Source organism: Aotus nancymaae, unplaced genomic scaffold (assembly GCF_030222135.1).
Source record: "Aotus nancymaae isolate 86718 unplaced genomic scaffold, 86718_ANA_hifiasm-v0.15.2.pri h1tg000032l_0, whole genome shotgun sequence".
Lineage (NCBI taxonomy): Eukaryota > Metazoa > Chordata > Mammalia > Primates > Aotidae > Aotus > Aotus nancymaae.
The window spans coordinates 29,977,336-30,001,044 of record NW_026988445.1 but is presented as its reverse complement, the minus strand read 5'-3'; the positions used below and the strand labels follow the sequence as shown (position 1 = coordinate 30,001,044).

Sequence of the window (23,709 nt, the reverse complement as noted above, 5' to 3'; positions counted from 1 at the left end):
CCTGATTTTACTGTTTAAAATAAAGAGGCTTTTGAAGGACTTCTCCGGACTGTGCAAAAGAGCAGTGACCAGAGGTGGAGCTAAATTGTCTCTGCACTATTGAAATCACTAGAACGGTTCATAGAAAAGAGTGTTAGCAGCCATCTAGACCAGCCGCTCCTTTTGCAGGTGAGGAAGCTGAGGGCCAGGAAAGGGAAGGCTTGCCCAGGGTCATCCAGTGGGTCAGGGAAGGCTCAGGGCAGCGATGCCGCCAGAGCTGCAACCAGCAGGTTCCTAATTCTGTCATTTCCCAGGAAGGTCAGCTTTCTTAGGGATCCTTTTGCTTCTAGGCTGAATTATTTTTAGCATTTGTAGAAAATTCAGCAATAGTATATTTGATGTTTAAATGAATGTAAAATGCAAGTTTCTATCCCCTAAAAACAAATTTCAGGACTCACCCATTCACGCTCATTTTACGTGGTACAAGTAAAATTCAAAGATAAATTTTTTTCCTAAAGAACTTTGTCCTGAATTTTATCAAGTGTTTTTGTGTTTGGATATGAAATAATGGAAATAAGGACATAAATTTACTAATTTTATACCTCAAGGACTGTAAAAAAAAAAAAAAAAAAAACAAAAACCAGTAATTTATGCTTCCATTTGCCAATTAAAAATATATTTATATTATGCTTCCCTAAGTAGTTTTTCTGTTTCTGTACCCATGTCCTATTTATATACCTATGCAACTGAACATTTTCCTCCAGCTTTGTGTGGAGAGAGGGGAGGGGAGGCAGAGCCAGTGTAGGCATAGCCCTGAGCAGTCGCCTCAGCGGGACACTTACGGGGTGGAACGCTCCAGGGAGCTGAGTGTAGCTTTATCTAGCTCCAAATAAAATGCTCTCAGAGGTATTGTTTCTAAATGTTTAGGAGCAGTTTCAAAGCTTGCTTGCTCTTCTGTTAAACAAATAAAGGCTTAGGGTCAACCTAAAAGAACAGCTAATCAGCTTATGTTCACTGGTGGCAAATTTCGTTGTGATTGTAATTCTCACATGACATTGTTTTTGCCCTGGGCTGTGGTCTCACCCTGCTTGATAGAAGAATACAGGATCTGCTGTGGGTTCCATGTTGGAGGATTTTCCTCTCCTCTTTCAAGTGCTAGTGCGAGTAAGATCTTAGGAAACATGGGTTGAGGATACTTTGAATTTATGAACTCACAGACATGAGTTTCACCTTTTAAGCAAGTCTAGGAGAGAAATCAAATTTAATCATGAAGATAGTGGAAAGAGCATGGGCTCTGGAGCCAGACAGACCTGGGTTTGAATCCTACCTCTGGCAATTAGGGGTACAAGGACATTTGGACCAATTATGTAAGCTTTGTGACTATCTTGCATCTCATTTGTAAGAAGGGATTGATGCCTTCCAAAGGTGTTGTGAGGAATAACAAATACAAGAGACGTCAAATCATTACCAAGTCAGTTCTCTTCTTCCAGGTCCATACTAGAGACATGAAGCAGAGAGTCTGTTACTTACAAGACTCTGGGCTAGATATTTGGGAGAGGCTGGATCAGAGAAGAATGAGACCTATATTCAGCTCTGAAGAGCTTACAGTGAAGTGGGGAAAATATGACGTGCACACAAACTGCAGTCCACAAGCTCTGGCCACGCTGGCCTCTGTTGTTCCTGGAACATTCAGGCACGCTTCCGCCTCAGCACTTGCCCTCCCCTCCCCCTGGAACTCCTGTCTCCTTCACCTCCTTTAGATCTTTGCTCAAGGATCATCCTGTTTAAAATGAACTCCCTGCTGCCAGTATCCCTGTCCCTCTTCCCTGCTTGCTTTTCCCCCAACAAAATGTGTGTGTGCGTGTGTGTGCACACGTGTATTTTCTCTTGCCGTGTGTTCCACCTATTTTTCAGTATGAACACCACAATTATCTGATTTATTTACTGCTCTATCCCTACTGCCTAGAACAGTGCTGGGTTAGGTACTCAATAAGTGTTAATGGAATAAATAAGTGATTAATTAATTTCAGGTGCAGAGAGGGCCTGGCACAAAGAGCCCCAGTGGCCAGAAGAGCACATCTGTTAGGGACTAAATTAATTTTCTATTGCTGCTGTAACGAATAATCATAAATATAGTATCTTAAAACAACTCAGATTTAATATTTCATTTCTGTAGGCCAGAGCCTGACCCAAGTCTCAGTGGGCCAAAATCAAGGTAGGGGCAAGGCTGCCTTTCTTTCTGGAAACTCCAGGGGAGATCTGTTTCCTTGCCTTCGCTAGCTTCTGGTTAAGTTCTTCTCACAGCACATCACCCTGACCTCCTCTTTTGCCTCCATCTTCTACTTTTAAGGACCCTTGTAATTATATTAGACCTGCCTGGAAAGTCTGGGCTACGCTCAGCTGTTTTAAGGTCAGCTGATTGGCAGCCAATCAGCCTAATGGGTAGGCTTTATCTGGGAGGCAGTGGGAAGTTGCTGAAGGCTTTGGAGCAGGAGAGTCAAGTGATGGAAATGAGTGAGACTGTTGGAGATGAATATGGGCTTAGAGCAGGCAGTCGGAGGGAGACTTATGTTTACCTTCTTAAAGGCATTTGATCTCCTCCCTCTTCCGTGTACAGAAAGCCAGGGATGTATTTAGAAATTCCTCTTAAAAAAAAGAGTGCATTTATAGTGTCTTTTTAAAAACCACTCTATCACACGTATGCACAGCGTGTACACGTAGAGGCCCCCAAAGCCCTGTTACGTAGACACAAGTGCTCCTGTCTCCTCACACACACCCACTGCTTCCGCCTGAGAAAGAGTCTCAGGATCTCTGTTCTGTGGTTCTTAGTGTCCTGTCCCTTTTTTTTTTTTCTGCCCTGGCACACTTGAGTGATGTTTCTTCTCCCCAGAAGCACAGGCTTACTCTGGCAGTGGTTCTCATGGGGTGGTTCCATAAGGCTTCTTCAGCGGGCAAGTAAGAGTCTCCAGGGAGATGTATGGAGTATGAGAAAGTCCCTCCTCCCTCACCCTTCCGTCACCCCCACACTGGCCCTGCTTTCATAGAATTTCTAAGATGGTTCTTCTCCCTGACACCCACTGAAAGTCTCATGGTTATTGAACACCTGATTTTCAACAGTGTCTTTTAAGAGTGCTTAGCCTTTGATTAGCCACTGTAAAGCAGCACTGTCCAACAGGACTTTCTGCAATGACATAATGAACTGTTCTATATCTGGGTTGTTCAGTGTGCTAGCTACAGCCACATGTGGCTATTAGGTTCTGGGAATGTGACTGCTGCTGCTGAAGAACTGAGTTGTTTATTGTTTGAATTAACTTAAATTGAAATAGCCACACCTGGCTGGTGGCTACCTATTAGTGCAGCTTGAAAGAAGCAGGACTTGCTGAGCGTGCTGAAGAGACCATAGCAGCATCTGTGGTAAGCAGAGTAGTATTTGGCAACCATATAGCCTTTTGGAATCAAACAGACCTGGGTTGAAATTTTGGTTCCAAGCTAGTGATTTGCAGGTAAGTCACTTAATCTGAGTCTCAGTTTTTTCATCTACAAACTGGGTATGATCAGCGGTATATTAGGGAGAAAGATGTTAGGTACTCTCCGACTTAAGGGGAAGAACATTTCACCTCTGAATTGTTGCACATGATAAACATCAGACCTACTTTTCATTGGTTTTGTTATTTTTCAGTATTCTATAGACATCGTGCCCTGTCATTCCCTGACCCAGGGTAGACTTCTCCTACTCCCTGCCTGTGTTACCCCATGGGGTATAATCTTACATACATAGAGAGCTATGTGAAGATAAATCAAGACAGTATCAGTAAAGCCTTCAGCATTGTACACAAACATGGTTTTCAGTCATTCAACAAGTGCTGATTGAGCAGCTACTATGTGCCGGGCACTGGGCTAGGTGCCAGAGATACATTGGCAAATGGGAAACATAGAGGACCTGCTTACTAAATAGGAGGGCAGACATTTAATACATGGGAGCCATAATTTTATTTACTTTTGAATTTTGTCAATGTTTTGGGATTTTGTTTTTAGGTAGAAGTCAGAATTGGTTCACCTGGGTGTTAGTTGTACTTTATACTTAATAAGGTTCTAGCTGTGGGTCTCTAACAAATAATTATTTTATCCTATTCCCCTTTTATTTGTGTAAATACCAGCTTTATTGAGGTATAATTGACATAAGAAGAAATTCACCCAGTTAAAGTGTACAATTCAATGGTTTTTAGTCTCTTCGCAGAGTTGTGCAACCAGCATGGTGTCAATTTTAGAGCATTTTTGTCACCCCAAAAAGAAACCCTTACCCATTAGCACAGACTCTCCAGTTCCCTTCCATCCTCTTAGCCCTTGGCAACCACTAATCTACTGTGTCTCCAGATTTGCCTGTTGTGGACATGTCATATCCATGGAATCATTTTGGGATTGGCTTCTCATTTAGCGTAATGCTTTCAAGGTTCATCCATGCTGTAGCATGTATCAGTACTTCATTATAGAATAGTATTCTGGTGTATGGAAATACCATACTTCATTTATCAGTTGACAGACACGTGAGTTGTTTCCATTTTTTGGCTACTGTGAACAATGCCGCTATGAGTATTTGTGAACAAGATTTTGTTGAACATAACGTTTTCATTTCTCTTGGGTAGATGCCTAAGCATAGGATTGTTTATGTGGTAACTCTAGTTGGTAATATGGAAACTCAATGTTCAACAATTTGGGGAACTTCCAGAGTGTCTTCCAAAGCTATACCATTGCATTCTCATGAGCAGTGTGTGAGGGTTTCAGTTTCTCCACGCCTTCACCAACGTTTGCTGTTATCCTTTTTATTATAGCCATCATCGTGGGTATCAAGTAATATCTCACTGTGGTTTTGCTTTATATTTCCCTGGTGATAAATGATGTCAAGCATCTTTTTATGGGCTTGCAGGCCATTTGTGTGTCTTGGAGAAAGGTCTGTTCGGGTCCTTTGCCTATTACTAATTGAGTTATCTGTCTTCCTTTTCTGGCCCGAATAGGATGCTGATATGCTAACTGGTGATGAGCAAGTATGGAAGGAAGTTCAAGAATCCCTGAAAAAAATTGAAGAACTGAAGGCACACTGGAGTATCCTTTCACCTGTGGACTGAGTTGGGCTGTGTGAAGCCCTGTGGTAATCAGGCAAAGGGCAGGTTTGACCGCTCTGTGAGCAGTGGTTTCCATTCTGTTCCATGGTCACAGGCTGCATCCCTGACCCTGGCCAGCGGTTTGAGTAATGATAAAGATTGTGACAAGATCAGCATGAATAATAACTCACTACCATTAGGTAACAATCAAAATTTGTGGCCCAATGGTAGTAGGAAAGTAAGTAGTAGCCTCTTTATCTGTAAAAGGTAACAGATTCCTCAATTCTCTCCTCCCATAACCACCTACATCTCTAGGAAAGAATAGCGTAAAATCCTTTTAATTCAGTGCCATTGACTGTCAGACCTAGAAGCTTCATATTAAACCAGCCACGACTACAGTGGCAATGGGAATTGCTGCACAAATTTTCTCGGCATGAATAGTCATGACCACAGGGGGCCAAAGTTCAGAGTAACGAGAGTTGCTTAGGAGGAAGATCATCTGGGAAGGCTCCACTGACGTTTTACTGTGCAAAAGATCGCCTGAGTCAGGGGCAGGGTTCGAACAGGCAGAGGCTGAGAGGAGGCCTCCTGGAGCAGAGCTGCTGAAGGAAACCACAGGCAAGAAGGAAGAGATCAAAGTATATGAAAAGATTGCAAAAGGGCATTCAGATGCTTTGGGGTAAATGATATCCCAGCTACAGGAAGGTTTGCAGTTTTCTTTTCTTTTTTTTTTTTGAGACGGAGTTTCACTCTTGTTACCCAGACTGGAGTGCAATGGCGCGATCTCGGCTCACTGCAACCTCCACCTCCTGGGTTCAACAATTCTCCTGCCTCAGCCTCCCGAGTAGCTGGGACTACAGGCATGCGCCACCATGCTCGGCTAATTTTTTATATGTTTAGTAGAGATGGGGTTTCACCATGTTGACCAGGATGGTCTTGATCTCTTGACCTCGTGATCCACCCACCTCGGCCTCCCAAAGTGCTGGGATTACAGGCATGAGCCACTGCGCCCGGCTGGTTTGCAGTTTTCTGATGATACTATTTAAAGAGTTGTAAAGAACCAGAGAGGTACTTAGAGGGATGTTTCCATTTTTAAAGGTGAAGGACATGATTTCTGAATTGATAGCCCACTGGATTTATTAGCAGTCTTAGTAATGAATCTAGGATTGGTTACTAAGGAATGGAGAGGAAAGCTGTGATCCTCATGATGCTGTGTGGCTTTTCCAAGAGCAAGTGAATCCACAGAGTCATGGCTTGCTTTGGTAAAGTTTGTATCAGGATTTTAGGAAGGGATTTGATGAAAAATAATCAAGAAGTTTATGTTAGATGTTAGCAAAGCTAACTGAATAGCTACATGGAAAAACGATGCTGAATGATTCAGTGTCATTCTGGAGTGCCCTCTTTCCATCTTGGTCGTCCTTAATTCATCATTCCACACCTTGAATGAAGATAGAGAGTACAGGTTTATCAAATCTCCACAGTGACATTGATGGGGAGGATATTAGAGGGGGGATGCTAGAATTGATATCTCAAAAGAAAAGACTTCAAAAGATCCCTAAAGGTTTAAATGGTGTTCAAGTTTTAAAGAGGTGAAATTTAACGAGCATATATAAACTTTCTATTTGGATCAAAAAGTTCAAGTATATAAATATGCATAAGAACATGTGAAAAAAATTTAGGGCTTCAGTAAATAGCAAAATTTAACAACATTTAAGAGTATAATATCTCCTTAAAGACTACTATGCTCTTGGGTTACATTAGTGTAGATTATGAAATGATAAAGATGATAGTATCAGTCTGATTATTTCTAGAAATTTCCATTCAATTTGAGGTGAGAAGTATTAATAGGGGTCTAGAAAAACAAACTTGTTTTGAGGGGTGGAACTGAAATTAAAGAGGGATTTGAAACCCTGTCAGTGATGAGATGGAAGATACTGGGAAAATAGTCAACTCTGGAAGCAGCAGGTCCCTGGACATGGGCTGAAGAGCCTTTGTGCACAGAGGAGTAGACTTGTTCTGTGTGGTCCCTTGCAGCGGCCTCAGGGCCCATGGACAACCCAACTGAAGTTCAGTTTCAACTGGACAAGGTTTTACTGAAAACTGACTGTAAGCTGGGTACCTTGCTGGTCATAATTTACATGATGGTTCAGACAGAAGTTAGAAAACACAGCCCTGCACTCACTACTCTCCTACAGAGTGGGGTAGTGAAATGTTGGTTCATACATGTTTTGGTAAAGATACAGACTCACAGGGGCATCAGAGACGCAACAGTCAACTTTGGGAGGTTAAAAGCTTTCACAGCGGAGGTGACCGCTGAGCTGGGTCTGGAGGATCAGCAGAATCTCACCAGGCCAACCAAGAGGGGAGGAGCCCAGCACAAGGATGGCCTGTGCGGAATGTGAAATGCCGTGCTGCTGAGAAGTTGCCGGCTGTTTCACAACATGAGAGGAGGGAGGTCGCACGGCCATAACTGCCATGGCCAAACTAGGCTTTAGGTGAGAGGGGCCGTGGGATGATTTTTTAAGCAGCAGAGTAATATGATTCAGTGAATAAAAGCTCTGCGGTCTGACAGTCTTTGAGTCTCAGTAAGTTGATTAATTCTCCCGTGAATTTGCTTGGCTTCCCTTTCTTTTTGCCCCTGACCCTCTTATGGTCACTTGAAAGTATTCAGGAGAAAAAGTGTATCTGTTCTGTGCATTAGTGACCTCCTGTCTTTGGGAGGGCTCTCCAGCCGCTGCTTAGACTCCTTACTGGAACAGAGCGACTTGCAGTAAACACCACACAGGTGCCAGGAACTAAATCTTTGAGCAAATACATGTCAGTATTAGCTTGGGGGGAAAGCCTCTTAGTTAAAATTATTCCATTTTTTTGCTCACTGGGGTGTTTTGCAGGAAAGGTTTTGCCTTGTTTGCCAAGCGACAGTTGCCAGTGTTGTGAAGCGAAATTGGCACATAGTCCCTTCCAGCTTGCTGGGGGATAAAATAGATGTATTCCTGTGAGTGGCTGCAGAATGTCACATCTGGCTTTTACTTCTAAGGCTTGTCACCTCAAACCTCTTTAGAATAAGTTGGAACATACATAAATGAACAGGCAAATAAGAGTAGAGGTCAAACAGCACAATGTTAAATAAGGCCCAAGTCGTGCCACAGAAATGTCTAGCATTGTGTAAGAGACAGTCATTCCTCCTGACAGTTCATCAAATATCTAATCCTGGAATGAAAAGCCACAGAGGTTAGCCCAGCAATCTGTTACAAAATCAGTGCCTTGCCTAAGATGCTCTTTCCCCAACCTCTAGGGGATACATTCAGCAAACTTTAAACAGACATGTCAGATGAATACGAGAGAAAATCATGGACTCACTTTTCTTCAGGAAATGTACCTTTTCTGGGATCAGGGTCAATTCCTCCAAGACAGGACTCATCCTCAAATTGTAGGGCTGTGATATAAAAGGCTCTCAGCTGTGCACTGTGGTGCTTTAAATTCTTATCAAGGAACTCATCTTTTGGAGTAGGATACTGTGCCTCCCAGAGGCTTTGCTGGAAAGAAAATACATTTCCTGTGAAAGCTCATAAAGGTATTAGTCTCCACTCTCAGGAGTGGCTTGACTGGTTTATTAGAAGTATTTGCTAATGTTTTGGAAAGACCTGTCCTGAGGGGAGGGTATGGACACTCGAAGAGACAGGTTTTGCTGGACAGACAGGGAGAAGGGGTCATCTACAGTGAGCTGCTTGATCAGGGCTGGGCATGCTCTATTAGGACATCAACGGAGAAGGTTTAGAATTGGGGGCAGGGGATGATGCAGAGGGCGTGGATTGCAAGGAGACTAGGTCAGGTGGGAGTGGGAGGGGTGTGGGGGCATGAAGCGAAGTTCAATCAAACTCAGTCCACTGAGACGTTTTCTTTACGCCCAGTCAGGCTCAGAGGTCATGACGCAGAAGGGAAGGTGGAAGGCCCTAACACTTATGTAGAATATCCTTTACGCATGCCACGAAATGTTTTGCCGCTGTGCCTCTGACACCCAGAACTCTCCTTGGCTCATGATGGGACACACAACGAATCGAGTCATTTTACATACAGTATATTACTAATTCTATGTTGACGTGAGTCATTTTTATTTCTGGCCTATCATAAAGCACTTTGACTTCCTCAGAACCTCAAATCTGACAGATGACAGGACTAGCTTAGATGTGAATGTAGCTTTGCTACAGTCAAAGGCTAGGCTGCCGCTTTTGATCTTCAGGCCTTTTCCCCCGGCTGTAATGACAGCATGTGAATCAGATAAATGTGGAGCTCTACTGGTTGAAGGTGGGACAGGAGTGGGAGAAGGGCCAGTGCCAGCCTGGCACCCTCCTTGGTCTCTACCTTGCCTAACACAGTGCACGGCAAAGAAACTGTGGTCCTGGGGTCCTGCTCTCCAGCCTTTGCCTTGTTGCCCAGGTAACTCCCCTGGGAGGGATTCAAAGCACGCTCCATAAACCACGTCCTCAGTCCTCTGATTGCCTCTGTAAGACAGGGAATATCCGTTTTCAACAGTGAAATCACACCAAGGCTACATGAGATGAAGTTATTGACTCATGGTTAATCAGAAAGTCAATGTTACTGAGGAGTGGATATTGAGTCGTCTTCCCATCCTTTTTAAAGCATCTTTTCCTCTTGCTAGCAATTTACATGCAAAATCCCCGTTCCTAATATTGTCTCTTATTTTGGGGGTTCAAAATAAGACATTTTAATGTACTTGGCTTGGGTCACTTTGGCTTTCTAATAAAAAAAAAAATGAGATCCAGTGGAAATGGATTTCTTTAAATTGCTCCACCGAGTGTGTGCCTGTGAGTTGTGTATTTGGTTTCATGTGTGCCCCAAACTCAGATAACACAGAAGCAAACATGAGCTCTTCCTTTTCAAAAAGGAATCTTTCTAAAGCTTCTTTAATTTCAAATCGGTTTTTAAACAGAAGCTAATAGTAAATAATTTAAAACCGAATTAACTTAATCTTTAGTCCAATTTAACAAAGGACTGCATTTATTTATAACTAGATTGAAAGAGGGTGCATCTAGGAGTGTGAAGAAAGGACAGTTCTCTGGAAGTTGTAACATTCTGAAGCACAGCCTTGGCTACCAGACGGTTTGTTGATGTAAACAATTTCCTTCACTGAGACGCTGCTTGGGTGTTTTGTTTCTCAAGTGCGTTTTCAGGCAGCTCATCTGTGAAAAATAACAGGCTCTTCCTTCCCTCCTGTGCTTGGGAGCTCTTCAGCCTTTTAGAGGATCTAATTTTACTTTTGTTTTTTCTTGATGAAGACAATGAATCCTTAACTAAGGTTAATAACAGAGTGGGAGCAAGTTCTGGCCATGTGCCAGGCGATCATAAGCAGCAATTCTGAACGGCTTCCCGATATCAACATCTACCAGCTGAAGGTGCTCGACTGCGCCATGGATGCCTGCATCAACCTCGGCCTGTTGGAGGAAGCCTTGTTCTACGGTACTCGGACCATGGAGCCGTACAGGCAAGTCCCAGGGAGGGGGCTAACGTAAAGGCCAGGACGTCTTTACGCTGGGCAGAGGGTTGATGCTGTGAAGTCATTCTGATGACTGCTTTGCATGGGGCATTCCCATCTGCTTCTCAGCCACTGTGTAAAACCAAGCCTTATTTTACTCGTTCCTTTTGTTCATTTATGCATTCATTCATCATCTGTAAAGTTCTTTCATGTGTCTGGCACTGTGGGTGTACAGAAACTCATTAGATGCCGTCTCGATCTGAAGCTGATGATTACAGTATGACGAGGCGCTTGCAATGGCAAAGGCAGACTCAGGGTGCCGGGGGAGCTGGAGAGGAACGTGGGGCTCAGACCTAGCTTGAGAGGCGGTGTCATTGGCCTCTGCTGGTCCAGGTGAGGATGGCCATATGGGGCCCTTGGTCTGGCTGACAGTAAGGATAGTCCCTTCTCTTTCTTGGGCTTTATGCTTTCACTTGAATCATTTGCCTTCGTAATCACCTTGTGAGCCAGGGAGGACAGCAGGCAGACCGCCTTACCTCAGCCTATCATTGAGTCAGGTGAAGGAACTAGTGGTGATTGCTTTTTGACTGATCTCAGCTCTTCTACACCAGAAGGTGTTTTGCCCTGAGATGTTTTCATAACTGGGAGCAGCTTTGAGAGGGAGGGTAGGGTTGAAGTGGTGAGAGTTAGGCGCTGCTGGATGTTGCGCCCTGATTTGCTGTGGGCTAAGAGCATAATTCTAGAAGTTGAGACTGAGAGCAGTCAAGGGAAGGGACAGAGACACGTGAACCATGATCTGAGGTTGGAATCGCTGTCTCTAGCACAGAACAAGGCTGCTCATGGCAAGGCACCTTGAAAGCACCTGTGACCAGGAGAGATGGCAGAGGGAGGAGGTCCCTGAGAACAGGGACTGCATTCTGGGCAAACATTTAATTTCCCAACTTTGCAGATGATGCAAATACCATGTCAGCCCAAAGGGGCTAAGCTGAGGGAGAATCCAGGACCAGACCGATGCAACGTAGGACAGCAGGCAGGGAGTGGCTATACGTGAGACAACAGGGAGAGGAAGTTACCAGGGTCAGCATAAGAGCAGAAGTGAGTCCATGGTCTAGGAAGCCAGAAGTGAGGCACTTGGTCAGGAAGCCAGGTGTGAGCTGAGAGCTTGGTGCAGTTCATGAGGAACCCGAAGACGGCAAAGGCTGTACCAGCCAGGTGGATGGCAGAGGTCCCTGGCCAGCCAGTGGCACCAGCGTGACCCTGAGCATGTTTTCAGGACTTCTGTACATGGTTTCTTCCACTGCCTGTGGAATTCAGACTGTGAGTCAGCTTTAATCAGATTTATCAGGGATTGCCTTGAGGGCTGAGACTGTAGACTTTCCCATGAGCGGTGAAATCCTGTTCAGTGTGATGAATCTTGTGGGTTCTCAGAAAATAAGAATCGCATTCAAAGAGATAAGGGCTCATCTCTGAGCCTTAGTGTTGCAACAGGAGGCAGGTGGGTGGGTGGTGTTACTTCGCTGAACTCCAGGGCTTGTTCTGAGGAAGCCAAACAACAGACTGCTGGGTGAGCAGATAGACTCCGTGCGGAGATGCAGACTGGAAAATCCCCTCTTCCTGCAGCCCCATCAGCAGCCGCTGGCCCTTGACTCTTGGCAGGCGCTGCACTGACTCTTCCTGCCTTAGCCTCGCTGTCCTTTTGACACCCAGGCTGCCCTGCTCAGGCCACTCTTAAGCACAGAAACTTTAAATTGGCCCACCACATCCATAAAGAAGACCACACACTTTCAAAGGTGTCTGTTCTGCACGTATTTGGCAATCTTCTCTTCCCCACACCTACTGGGGCTTCTCTGAGGCACTAACTTACCCCTCAAGTAACTGGCAGTTTGACTGACTTTAAAGTTAAACAAAGAGGCCTTTCTTGTAAGTGAGGTGAGTCCTCCACCAGAATACAGTCCGTTATGTTTGGAAAGCGTTTGGTTGTCTTTACATGGTGTTTGGCAGGTCACATCTCTCTGTAGATGTGTACTCGTTCTTACACTGGGTGACAATTTCCAAGCCTCCCTTGGTCTCTTTTCCCTGGAACGTGTTAAGGAGTTGCTTTTTGGTGGTATTTCAAGAAATCCAGTCTTCATTGATCCACTTCACATGAGTGAGATATGAATCTTTGCTTTTAAAGCTGTGGTTGAGAAAAAGGCTGTAAATAATCCAGAACCAACAAAGTTGAGAGAAACGGGCGGGGTAGAAGTTGTCACACTTTGCCTTTTTCCACTTTAGCTCAGGCAGAGGTAAAATAAGGAATATATGCAAATAGGTCCTGTACCCTGCAAGCCCGTTAGGAATTTTAGAACAAAGGCAGAAATAGAGAAGTTGGCAATGATTTTCACCTCTCACATGCATGAGGGAATTCCCGCTGTGTGCTCTCAGCCCCCGCATGGGCTCCCTGCAGATGCTGGAGGTGGGCTGTGTGCTCACCTTTAGCCAAGGACATGAACAGTTAGCTAGACATGAGTTCCCAAGGGATGTTTGGATTGCCATCTGCTGTAACAGTTTTACAGTGTTAATATATTGTTTGCAACAACTAGATGGAGGTCAGTCTCTCTTGATGATTTTGTCATTCCTGACCTTGGCTAAATTTTAATTGCTGACCTTAGAGGAGAAAGTGCCCCTATTCCATTTTGATCCAAATTACTGTCTTCAGCTCCCTTCCTGCTCATCTGTCATTTATTTTTACTCAATAGATTTTACTCAGTTTTTATGATGCAACTCAATATTGGGTTCTTCATGTTTCATAAAGCAAGTTAGAAATAAGTGACATACAACAAAATGTACCATCTTTAGTATTAGCTCATAGTATGTCTTCTGATAGTACCGGCATATATATGTGACTATGGATGCAAGCTTATCTGTCCCTTAGCATTATAAACATTAAGCAGAATGAAGATTTTAAAATACTTCATAAATTTTATTTAAAAGTTTAATTTAGTCTAATGTGAATTAGCAAATTAGTAGTTCCAAACTTGGGATGCATTTTCCTGTTAAAGATGGTTACAGATGATGGTGAGGTCCCCAGACTAACCCATGAAAGTCTGCTCAGTCTTCAGTAGTACCAGCATATGGGCTATGAATTTCTCCCCACCCCCTAAAAAAGGAGAGAAAAATGAAAAATTGAACACATTGTTTTAAAATTTTTGTATGTTGATTACTAATTAAATTAGACTTTAGGAACTAGAGAATGGTAAGGAGATACAGAGGGTTTTGAAGAAGACTTTCAGTATATCCACACATGTTCTGTTCATTGCTGTTTCGAGATTAGCATATGCTTACAGGGAAGGACAATTTAAGAGGACAGAAAGGTACAAATTAGCCTCATCTTCAGACTGTTGTCCTACTCCTTAAAGATAAGCTTGGCTAAAAGTTTCTTTGCTGAAATGTTCTGTGTGAGAGCAGCCAGTCCGAATATATTCCAAAGCCCCATATACCTCAGTCTTCGCATGCTGTCAGATAATTGAAAGTAAATCGGTAATCCCAACCTTTGCCAGGGTCTCATAGAACACATGAGCAATGGATTCATCGTAATACACAGAGTGTTTTCTTAGAGGCCCCGCTCCCCGCATTCTTTTTATTCTTCTCCCAGCTATTCTCAGCTGTCTTCCCTGCATGACTGTTCACATGGGCTCTTCACTTCGTCCTCCTGCACTTCTTTCTGCCTTTTCTCTGCTTGTCTTGCTTGGGGAAGGACTCATTCCTAATAGTTCTTTTAAAATATGCCTGCTAAGGTGGTGTATGGAAGAGTGGGAATTAGAAAGAGAAAAGGGAAGGGAAGCCGAGATAAAGGTCCTCCTTCGTATGGGGGAAAAAGAAGGGGGAAAAAAGGAATAACTCCCTAGCCCATGTTCTGTAACTTTTTCCCCTTTACAAGAGTGTAGACGTCTGTCTAGCTCCAGATTAGCTACCTTATTCTTTTTAACAGTTACAAAGTATTTCATCTCATGGATATACCATAATTTTTAGATCAGTCTCTGTCATTTCCATTTATGTGTACTATGTCAAACAATGCCATGAATAACATCCGTGTACTTACATCTGAGTGTATTGATATGACTGAATTCATAGGGTGAATCCATATGATAAATTCCTAAATGGTAACTGGCTACATCAAAAATTACATCCTCTGAACTTAAGAGTTTTTAAAAAGTTATATTTATTTTAAATTTGGATAATTATCTCCAAATGGTACCTCCCACCCCGCAACACACACACAAAAATGTCACTCTTTCCTGGAGAAAATATGAGAAGGGATGAGGTTGATTTCTGTTGTATCTGGTCTAAAGCCATTTCAGAACATATAAGGGCCTTCATCTATTCCTTCATTACAGCCCACATTATAGGGTAAGATTGTTAATATTAATTTTGTTGTCCATAAATGGTATTTTTGTGCTGGTGGGAATGACATTTTTGTGAGATACCTGGGAAAAAGGGAGAAGAACAGAAATGATGAAGAGACTTCAGCTGTAATCAGAGAAGGAGGCACAGGACGGGGGTATGAAATCTCTGTCAAGGAGAAGAAAGCTGATCAGAGTGAGATTTCAGCTCAGATAGTTTTCTGCTTTGTTGTCAGAAAAAAATGGGGATAGGTGGATAGGGTGGAAGTACAGCACAACCAGTGGTCTGTGCACCTGCCATGGCTGCACATCAGGTGTCTGTAACTGAGAGATGGCCAGTGAATTGCATAGCAGCCCCGTTGGTTTTTAATTTTACCTGGGATTGTTTTTGAGAAGCTTTGGAAGATAGGTCGATAAACTGTAAGGTTTCCTCGTAACGGTACCTTCCACCACCGTTTTCAAGCAGGCTTTTCTGAAGAGCTACAGTTGTTCTCTCATGGGTTTTTGTCAATGTGACGTTCTAGTTCAGGAGGCTGCAGAGCTTGCCGGGTGCCTGCTACAGTGGGAGGACCTGAGCGAGCATTTGGCGCAGTCACGCATGCACCCAGCGCCTGCATGGGCCTGGCCTTCCCTGTCCTGCATCTCTCTGTGTTGCTCAGATGCTGTTAGCTTGCTGTCTGAGGATGCTGTGTCGTTGTCTCTGTCAGCGAAGCTCATTCCTAGAGGGCAGGCCAGGTCCTCGGCTGTGGCGTCCAGTTTAGACTTTCCTAAAGCATGCTCATGGAGTGGGAGCCAGAGAACACATCAGAGCCAGTTCTCCCTCCAGAAGAGGAAGTGAGCATCTGAACTTCATCCAGCGTTCTTTTCACGCATGTTGTTTGCCATCTATTGTCTCTGATGAGATGTGTAGAATTATTTCACCCAGTACGGGAGCAAATGTTTTCTTCTCTGCTTATTAATATGAACAGTAATCCTTTAGCCACTTAGTCATGTTTTCCACACTGTAGTTTTCAGTTAAAGTTTCTTTAGTGGAAGGCCCTCTATACAAGATTTTGGGCTCTGGGTGTGTGTGTTGATACGTGTGAAATACTGAATTACCTGGCATACCTAATCAGGGCCTCTTTCTGTTTGCTGTCAATTCTGTAAGGCTTATTTCTTATCGGGACCCTGGGGCAGTGACCACCTGCACAGTGATGGGGAAAGGGTTCACCAAGCGTTTTGTTGTTGCTGTTGGGTTTTTTTTTTTTTTTTTTGCGGGGTGGGGAGTCTCACTCTGTTGCTCGGGCTATGGCGCACTCAGCTCACTGCAACCTTTACCTCCCAGGTTCAAGCGATTCTCCTGCCTCAGCCTCCCAAGTAGCTGGGACTGCAGGCATACTGTAGTGGCTAATTTTTATATTTTCAGTAGAGACGGGGTTTCACAGTGTTCCCCAGGCTGGTCTCAAACTCCTGAGCTCAGGTAATCCACCCATCTTGGCCTCCCAAAGTGCTGGGATTACAGGTGTGAGCGACATGCCCGGCCTCCAAGCATTTTTTTAACCTTTTAAATATAAGCCCTTTTAATTTAATTCTGAAAGACTTTGTTAATTCAGAATCTAGACATAAAATAATACAATGAGGAAGGAGGTGAAGGAGGGAAGATTAGATAAAGAGGGAAGAGGAAGAAGGAAAAAAGACAGGACAATGACTGCGATCAGTCGCATAGATGCTTATTACACCGCTAACTTCAGCTTATGCCTAACTACTTGTGTTCTACTTTTATGGATAACTCGGGGCTAATAGGAGGCTGTAGGTAGGAGGATGATGGAGAGCATGATGAGCAATTTCTCTGGCTCTTCTTTTCTTGGGAAACAAGAGAAATTAGAACATCTCTGCTTCAGCCATCTACTCCTCTAGAATACCTTGACTTCCTTTAGCCCTAATACCTTGCTTGAGATGCCACCTGTATGTTCGGGTAAGACATTTATTGCCCAGCTTTGTGGAGTGGTTCCAACCCTGAACCTACTAGTTGTGTGAGAATGACCCAGCCTTGTAGTCTTACTTCTGGAAGAAAAACCTAGGACATTCTGTGCATGGAACTGGCATAAGCTCTGGCCCTTAAACCCCTCTGAAAAAGAGGAGGCAGGATGCCTTGGCATCTCATTCTCCTGAGTGTAGCAGCTCTTCTGACTATTGCTGTCACCTCAGGCATTTGAACAAGTGTCACACTTCCTGACAGAGCTTTGGATGGCAGCAAACAGGCTTAGGTGATCTGGCGGCTTCACGTACCATGCCTTGGTCTAACTTGCCTGTTTCTCATCTGTCTCAAGGATGAAACAGAATTATTGGGAGCTGCTGATGTATGTGCAGCCCCTACTGGGGAAGGGGAGGTGACCCATGCATGCTTCCAACATGCCATGCTTGGCAGAACATGCCTAAAGCCTTTGCTTTCTGTCATTTCCTGCCATACGTCTCTATAGCGTTTGTCACTCCTGGCTACTAGCGGGCCACTACTCACCCATCTTTCAGATGATCCCATCTTGTGTTGCACTCTGGATGGCATTGCCAAAACCCTCTGATGAACTTTATTCCAGCAACTCTCGCTGCACCAGGAGTTCCAGATAAAGTCCACGGCCACTTCTCAGACGAGAGAATTCAGAAGCTGCTTGTTCCTTCCCTTGTCCCTGTTATGAGCTGCTGTGCAGCTGTTGTCCTGCCCAGTCTGCGTATATCCTTCCACATCAACACCGGCAGGTGTGGGGCTTTAGGAAATCAGCTGTCGGTGGGAACCTCCATCTTATTTGTATGCAAGAAGTAGAATATGGCCTTTTAGATAAACCTTGGCCCGTGGGAGACAGAACAAGAGGTAGCATTTGGACTACGGAAGCCTACCCATCTTCTGTACTTAATTCTCAGCTTATGACATGGCCTCCTGAATGCTGAGATCATGGTTGATTTGAATGGTTCCTGGTTCAGGCACTAACTCAGTTTTTGTTGTTTTTTTTTTCCCAACAAAAACATTTATGGAGACCTACTTACTGTATGCGCTGTGGTAAACAAAACAGACAATACAAAGTCCTTGTTCTGCTGGAGCTTACAGATAGCCTTCAGCAGCCAGCTGGGGGGCACCTTTGAGCTTCTCCAGAAAACCAGGCGTTTGAGACCTGAGGTGGAATTGTTGGACCAAATCAGGCCTGGCCAGTGATGGACAAGGTTTGTGGAGCGCTGGAGTAGGAGGCCCGTCAGTGGATCAAGTACTAATCTCTCTTGGAGTTCCCTGATTGATTTTCAAGACTTCATTCCTCATTCTACTACTTTAAAGTCACGGAGAGAGAAATTCGTGTCTCTGGTTTCCTGAAACCCTCCCTGTGGCGTTCTTGGCGCTGAATCCCCCATTTAGCTCCACCCTGTCATACTCTGAGCTGGAAGGACACGGAGAAGCCAGGGCCAGCATGCTGAGGCCTTGGAGTGACTGGGGTAAAGCTGGAGGCTGTGCTCATGACCAGCTTGGTGGGTGCCAGAGGATGCCTTCTCCCAGAAGCCAGCAGTCCAGGGGACATCAGTGGGGGAATAGAATCATTTGACATGGGTTTGTTCATGTAGCTATTTTAAGATATCCTTATTTCTTTTTTATTTAATTAATTTTTTTTTTTTTGAGACACAAGGCCTTGCTCTGTTGTCCAGGCTGGAGTGTAGGGGTGCAAACACTGCTCACTGCAGCGTTGACTTCCTGGGCTCGGGTGTTCCTCCCTCCTCAGCCTCTTGAGTAACTGGGGAACCACAGGCATGCACCATGACACCAAGCTAATTAAAAAAAATTCTGTAGAGGTGGGATCTTGCCATGTTGCCCAGCTGGTCTTAAACTCTTGGGCCCAAGTGATCCTCCCACCTTGGTCTCTCAAAGTGCTGGGATTACAGGTGTGAGCCACTGAACCCAGCCTGGGATAGCCTTAGAATCAAACTTAAACTCTCAGCTATCTTTACTATAAAATAATGAGTAAACTAATCTGCCTGAAACACTTTCAGGTTCTTTTTTCCCAATGACAGTTGACCAAGTAGTTAAGTATCAGCAAAAATTGTGCAGTGGAATTTCTGAGAGCCCCAGGACCATGTGGGGCAGTGCTAAGAAAGCCTGTGGAATGAGGTTAGGGGCTTTCCGTATGGCCAGGGTGACCTGCGACGACATAGTTCCACCTTCATTTCTCATTTCCACCCCTCCTTTGCCTCCCATCCTTACCTGGGACAAGGATATCAATTCCTTTTTGCCCCCAAACCCCATAGTTATACATAAGTCATACCCATTTTTACACTCTTCCCTGGTTCTTGAGCCCTCAGGCTATGCCAGGACCCAGGAAACCCATACCTTTTGTCTGTTATCATCCAGACTGTGGATAGGCCAGGCACAGTGGCTCACACTTATAATCCCAGCTCTTTGGGAGGCCAAGGCGGGCAGATGGCTTGAGTCCAGGAGTGCAAGACCAGCCTAGACAACATGGTGAAACTCCATCTCTACTAAAAGTGCGAAGATTAGCCAGGAGTGGTGGCATGTGCCTGTCGTCCCAGCCACCAGGGAGGATGAAGTGGAAGGATTGCTTGAGCCTGGAAAGTCAAGACTGCAGTAAGCCATGATCACACTATTGTACTCTAGCCTGGGCTACTCAGTGAGACCATGTCTCAAAAAACAAAAACAAAAACAAAGACAAAAAAAGCAGTGAATAGCAGAGCTCCTAATTTCAAATAAGGAGTGATAATCCTGCACTCTTGCGACCTTAGAGGGGTTCAAGTTCCGGTAAGAAATACACTGACCAACACTGGCTTCTAGAGAAGTCTCCTAAGTGGCAGTGCCATCTGACTCCCTCTTGGTCCATACACATAACTCATCTCTGCTGGAAGTTGGGAGACCTGATCCCCCAGGCCCCCTCAAAGTAATTGGAGGTCCTCAAACCTTTATTTTAAAGCACTGTGTAAAATGTCCCCTGGACGCCACTTTCCTCCATTTGTCCTTCAGCAGATCCTGCTCTTTCTGATTCTCCCATCCCCTCCTTTAACACTCAAGCTCCCAGTCAAAAACCATGTGCTAAGAGGAGAAGCTGAGTTTGCTGTGACAGCATGACTCATTCTAGCTAGCACTTAGTCTACTGGAAAGGGTCAGACCAGGAGGGAGCCACTGGAATCCAATTTGTACCTTTGGAAAACTTCCTAGTGAAAGTTTTTCTCCTACCTGTGCGGACCTCAGTCCTGTGCCTCCTTGGTAGCAGTACCCAAGGAAAGCGGAAGTTCCTGACTGTAGCTGTCACCCATCCGCTGATGCTCATGGTCCTAAAGAGGCTTTTTTCCTGAACTCTGATGTATTCCTGACTGTAGCTGTCACCCATCCGCAGATGCTCATGGTCCAAAGAGGCTTCCTTTTCCTCAACTCTGATGTATTCCTGACTGTAGCTGTCACCCATCCGCTGATGCTCATGGTCCAAAGAGGCTTCCTTTTCCTCAACTCTGATGTGTTCCTGACTGTAGCTGTCGCCCATCCGCAGATGCTCATGGTCCTAAAGAGGCTTCCTTTTCCTGAACTCTGATGTATTCCTGACTGTAGCTGTCACCCATCCACAGATGCTCATGGTCCAAAGAGGCTTCCTTTTCCTGAACTCTGATGTATTCCTGACTGTAGCTGTCACCCATCCGCAGATGCTCATGGTCCTAAAGAGGCTTCCTTTTCCTGAACTCTGATGTATTAGGTACTAATTCCAGAATCTGTGTTCAGAATCCATTTGTTTTTCTGTCCAGCCTGTCCTCCTGGGAGCTTTTTTATTCTGGCTCAAATGTTTTCTCTCTTCTTATGTTGTACATCTAGGTTGTACATCCGCCTCTGCTGCTCCTCCCTGCCTGCAGCAAGGATACCTGTTTCCCTTTACACCAAAATCCCACAGCTAGGGACCAACCCTGCTTATTCCCAGTCTACCTTGCTAGGCTTTTAAGCTACCAACCCAGGCCAGGACACAAGAAATACCTTTTGTGGGCCTGGCACAGTGGCTTATGTCTATAATTCCAGTACTTTGGAAGACTAAGGTGGGCAGATCACCTGAGCCCAGGAGTTCAAGACAGATCTGGGTGACACAGAGAGACTTCATCTCTACTAAACATCAAAAACTAGATGCACGTGGTAGTGGTGTGTGCCTGTAGTCACAGCTACTTGAGAGGCTGAAGCAGGAGGATCTCTTGAGCCCAGGAGTTCAAGGTTACAGTGTTGTATTACCACACCACCACATGCTCCAGCTTGGGTGACAGAGTCAGCCTCTGTCTCTTAACAACAACAAAAAGCCAGTCATGGTGGCTCATGCCTGTAGGCCTAGCATTGAGGGAGGCCAAGATGGGCAGATCACTTGAGCCCAGGAGTTCAAGATGAGCCTGGGAGACATGGTAAAACTCCATCTCTACCCAGAAAAAAAAAAAAAATATATATATATATATATATATATATGTATGTATATTACACATACAGAAAAAATATCCAGGCATGGTGGCTCAAGCCTGTACTTCCAGCTACTCAACAAGCTGAGGTGGAAGGATCACTTGAGCCCAGGGAGGTCAAGGCTACAGTGAATCATGTTCATCCCACTGTATTCCAGCCTGGGCAACAGAGCAAGACCCTATCTCTAAAAAAGAAAAAAAAAAGAAATACTTTTTCTCTGTTGCATTTGCCTGACTTTCAGTATAAACAACTTCCTTGTGGAAGAAGATGAAGCCACACTCCACTCCTGGGGCTGGGTCAGCTGAACAGGAAAACATTTAATTGTTTGTGTTCACCATACGAGCAATACGTATGATCCGAGAGACTGTCTTTAGGCTTCCTATGTTGTGAAAGCATTTCCAGAATAAGAACATTTTCCATTTACTTCACTTTTTTTTTTTAAACTTGCACAAGCCATCACTGAGCACTTCGACTTTCCTGATAGAAAATCTTGTTTCTTATTACAGCAAATTGTACTCTAAGCAGCAGGAGACCAAATCCTAGGGAATCTTTGGGATGCATTGAATTTCTCCTGTTGAATCAATCTCTTGCGTGGCTGCCCCTGCAGCTACTAAGCTGCTATCTCTTTCTCACCTCATGGAAGAGAAAGTAGAAAAGAAACTAATCCCATTTCCCCTGTAGGGAGCCAAAAGAAAATCAGGTGGGCCTGAAAAATGGGTAATGATGGATATGACTCTGAAAGGCTCAAACACATTAAACCCATTTTAATTTTATATAAAGTACACACTTCATATTTGTTATAAAAATGTGGTCAGCACGCTTACGTGCTATTTGCGTATTTTGAGTAAAGTTCATATGGAGTTTTCAGAAATTCCCTAAGGATAGATGGATGGGACTTCAGTTAAATTGCAAAAATAAAACTAATTTGTCAAGCCTCATAGTACATGATCCCTTATAGAGAATGGTGATGGCATTTATAATGAGCAATAAGAGGTCCTTGAAAGAAATAAAACGTGGGGTATAAATGACCCCCAAAATTAGTTATTACAAGCAAGGAAAATAACTTCTGGGCTGGTTAGTATAAAGGTCTTGAGCTCAGGAGAGGTAATGAATGGGAAAATGTATAGTATTGTTAGATATGTTAAGGGAAGTACCCCAGCCAGGTTCTAGGGGACTGAAGTAGCAGGAGTGTGGCCGGCTGTAACCTTTGAACAGGGAGAGAGTAGAAGCCCTGGGAGCAGCGGGGCGGGCCAGGGACAGCAGTGGAGACAGTGCCCTGCTCTGCAAAGAGGGACACAGATGATGGAAATTGCCCTTCTGCACAAAGGACACCGATCATAATAACACTGCCCTTCAGTGTTAAAGAGAAACTATTGTGCTCTCATCTGTAATTGGAAATATTGCCGTTATGTCCTCCCAACGTAAGAGAAACCGGATTCCACAATCATAAAAGCATCTGCCAGCTATTTGTTAGCGTGACCTTTCCAGGGCAGCAGGTGAAAGAACTTTAAGGACTCTACTTTCAACTTTCTTAAACTGAAAAGTAATTGCTATTATTTATTAAGAGCCTACTGTGGACCAAGGAACTTGCTTGTTCTTCTAATCCTCATTGCCAGAATGAGAAGGATGTTCACCTGTCTTGTCCTCTGTGGCTGAGGCTGAGGCTTGGTAACTTGCCCACTCCATGGCAGAGCCAAGGTTGAAACTCAGGCCATGGATTCATTTGTTTTATTTTGGCTGTAATTTTTTAAAGCATTTGAGTCAGCCTGAATGCTGATTTGCTTAGTTATATAGGTTTAGACTATTACTGCACTGCAGAAGGCTATAGTGGTCTTTCTACTATACCATTGTGTTTTCCTACTGTATGACTCTGTGATGACAATTTTCATACAAGTAACAGAAATCCACCTGAGAGTACCTTCACACAGAATAGAATGCTGTCCACACAACCGCACAGCCAGCCTCAGATCTGCTGTGACAGAATTCAGGGTTGCAGTCTGGGCCATCAGGTTGATGTCTGCTTCCTTTGCTTTCTTGCTCTTGAGTTCTTTCTTTCCCTCCCTCCTTCCTTCCCTTCCTGGATGCTGTCCTCATTCCTTCTCACAGTCTTGCCTACAGTGTGGTGAGACAGATGGCTTCCAGCAGCTTCTCCCCCGACCCCATTCATGTTCTGCTAGCTATGTAACAGAAGAACAAGTTCTGTTTCCTCCCGCTCTTAAAGATGACGTACTTGGGATGGATGGCTTTGGCCTTTGTGGGTCTCATGCCCACCCCTGCCTGGACCAAAGGAAATGAGGTGCTGGCAGCCCT

The 23,709-nt window shown here is 44.4% G+C and overlaps 1 protein-coding gene across 3 annotated transcripts in view; it reads left to right on the top strand.

The window, feature by feature from the left end:
* Window positions 1-23,709, top strand: part of SMYD3 (SET and MYND domain containing 3) — a 778,672-nt gene that overhangs the window by 600,743 nt on the left and 154,220 nt on the right. For all 3 annotated transcript variants that reach the window (XM_064383675.1, XM_012443707.2, XM_064383676.1), the window contains 2 exons: window positions 4,992-5,079; window positions 10,407-10,581. In XM_064383675.1, the coding sequence (XP_064239745.1) occupies window positions 4,992-5,079; window positions 10,407-10,581 (263 nt within the window). The remainder of the gene's footprint in view (window positions 1-4,991; window positions 5,080-10,406; window positions 10,582-23,709) is intronic.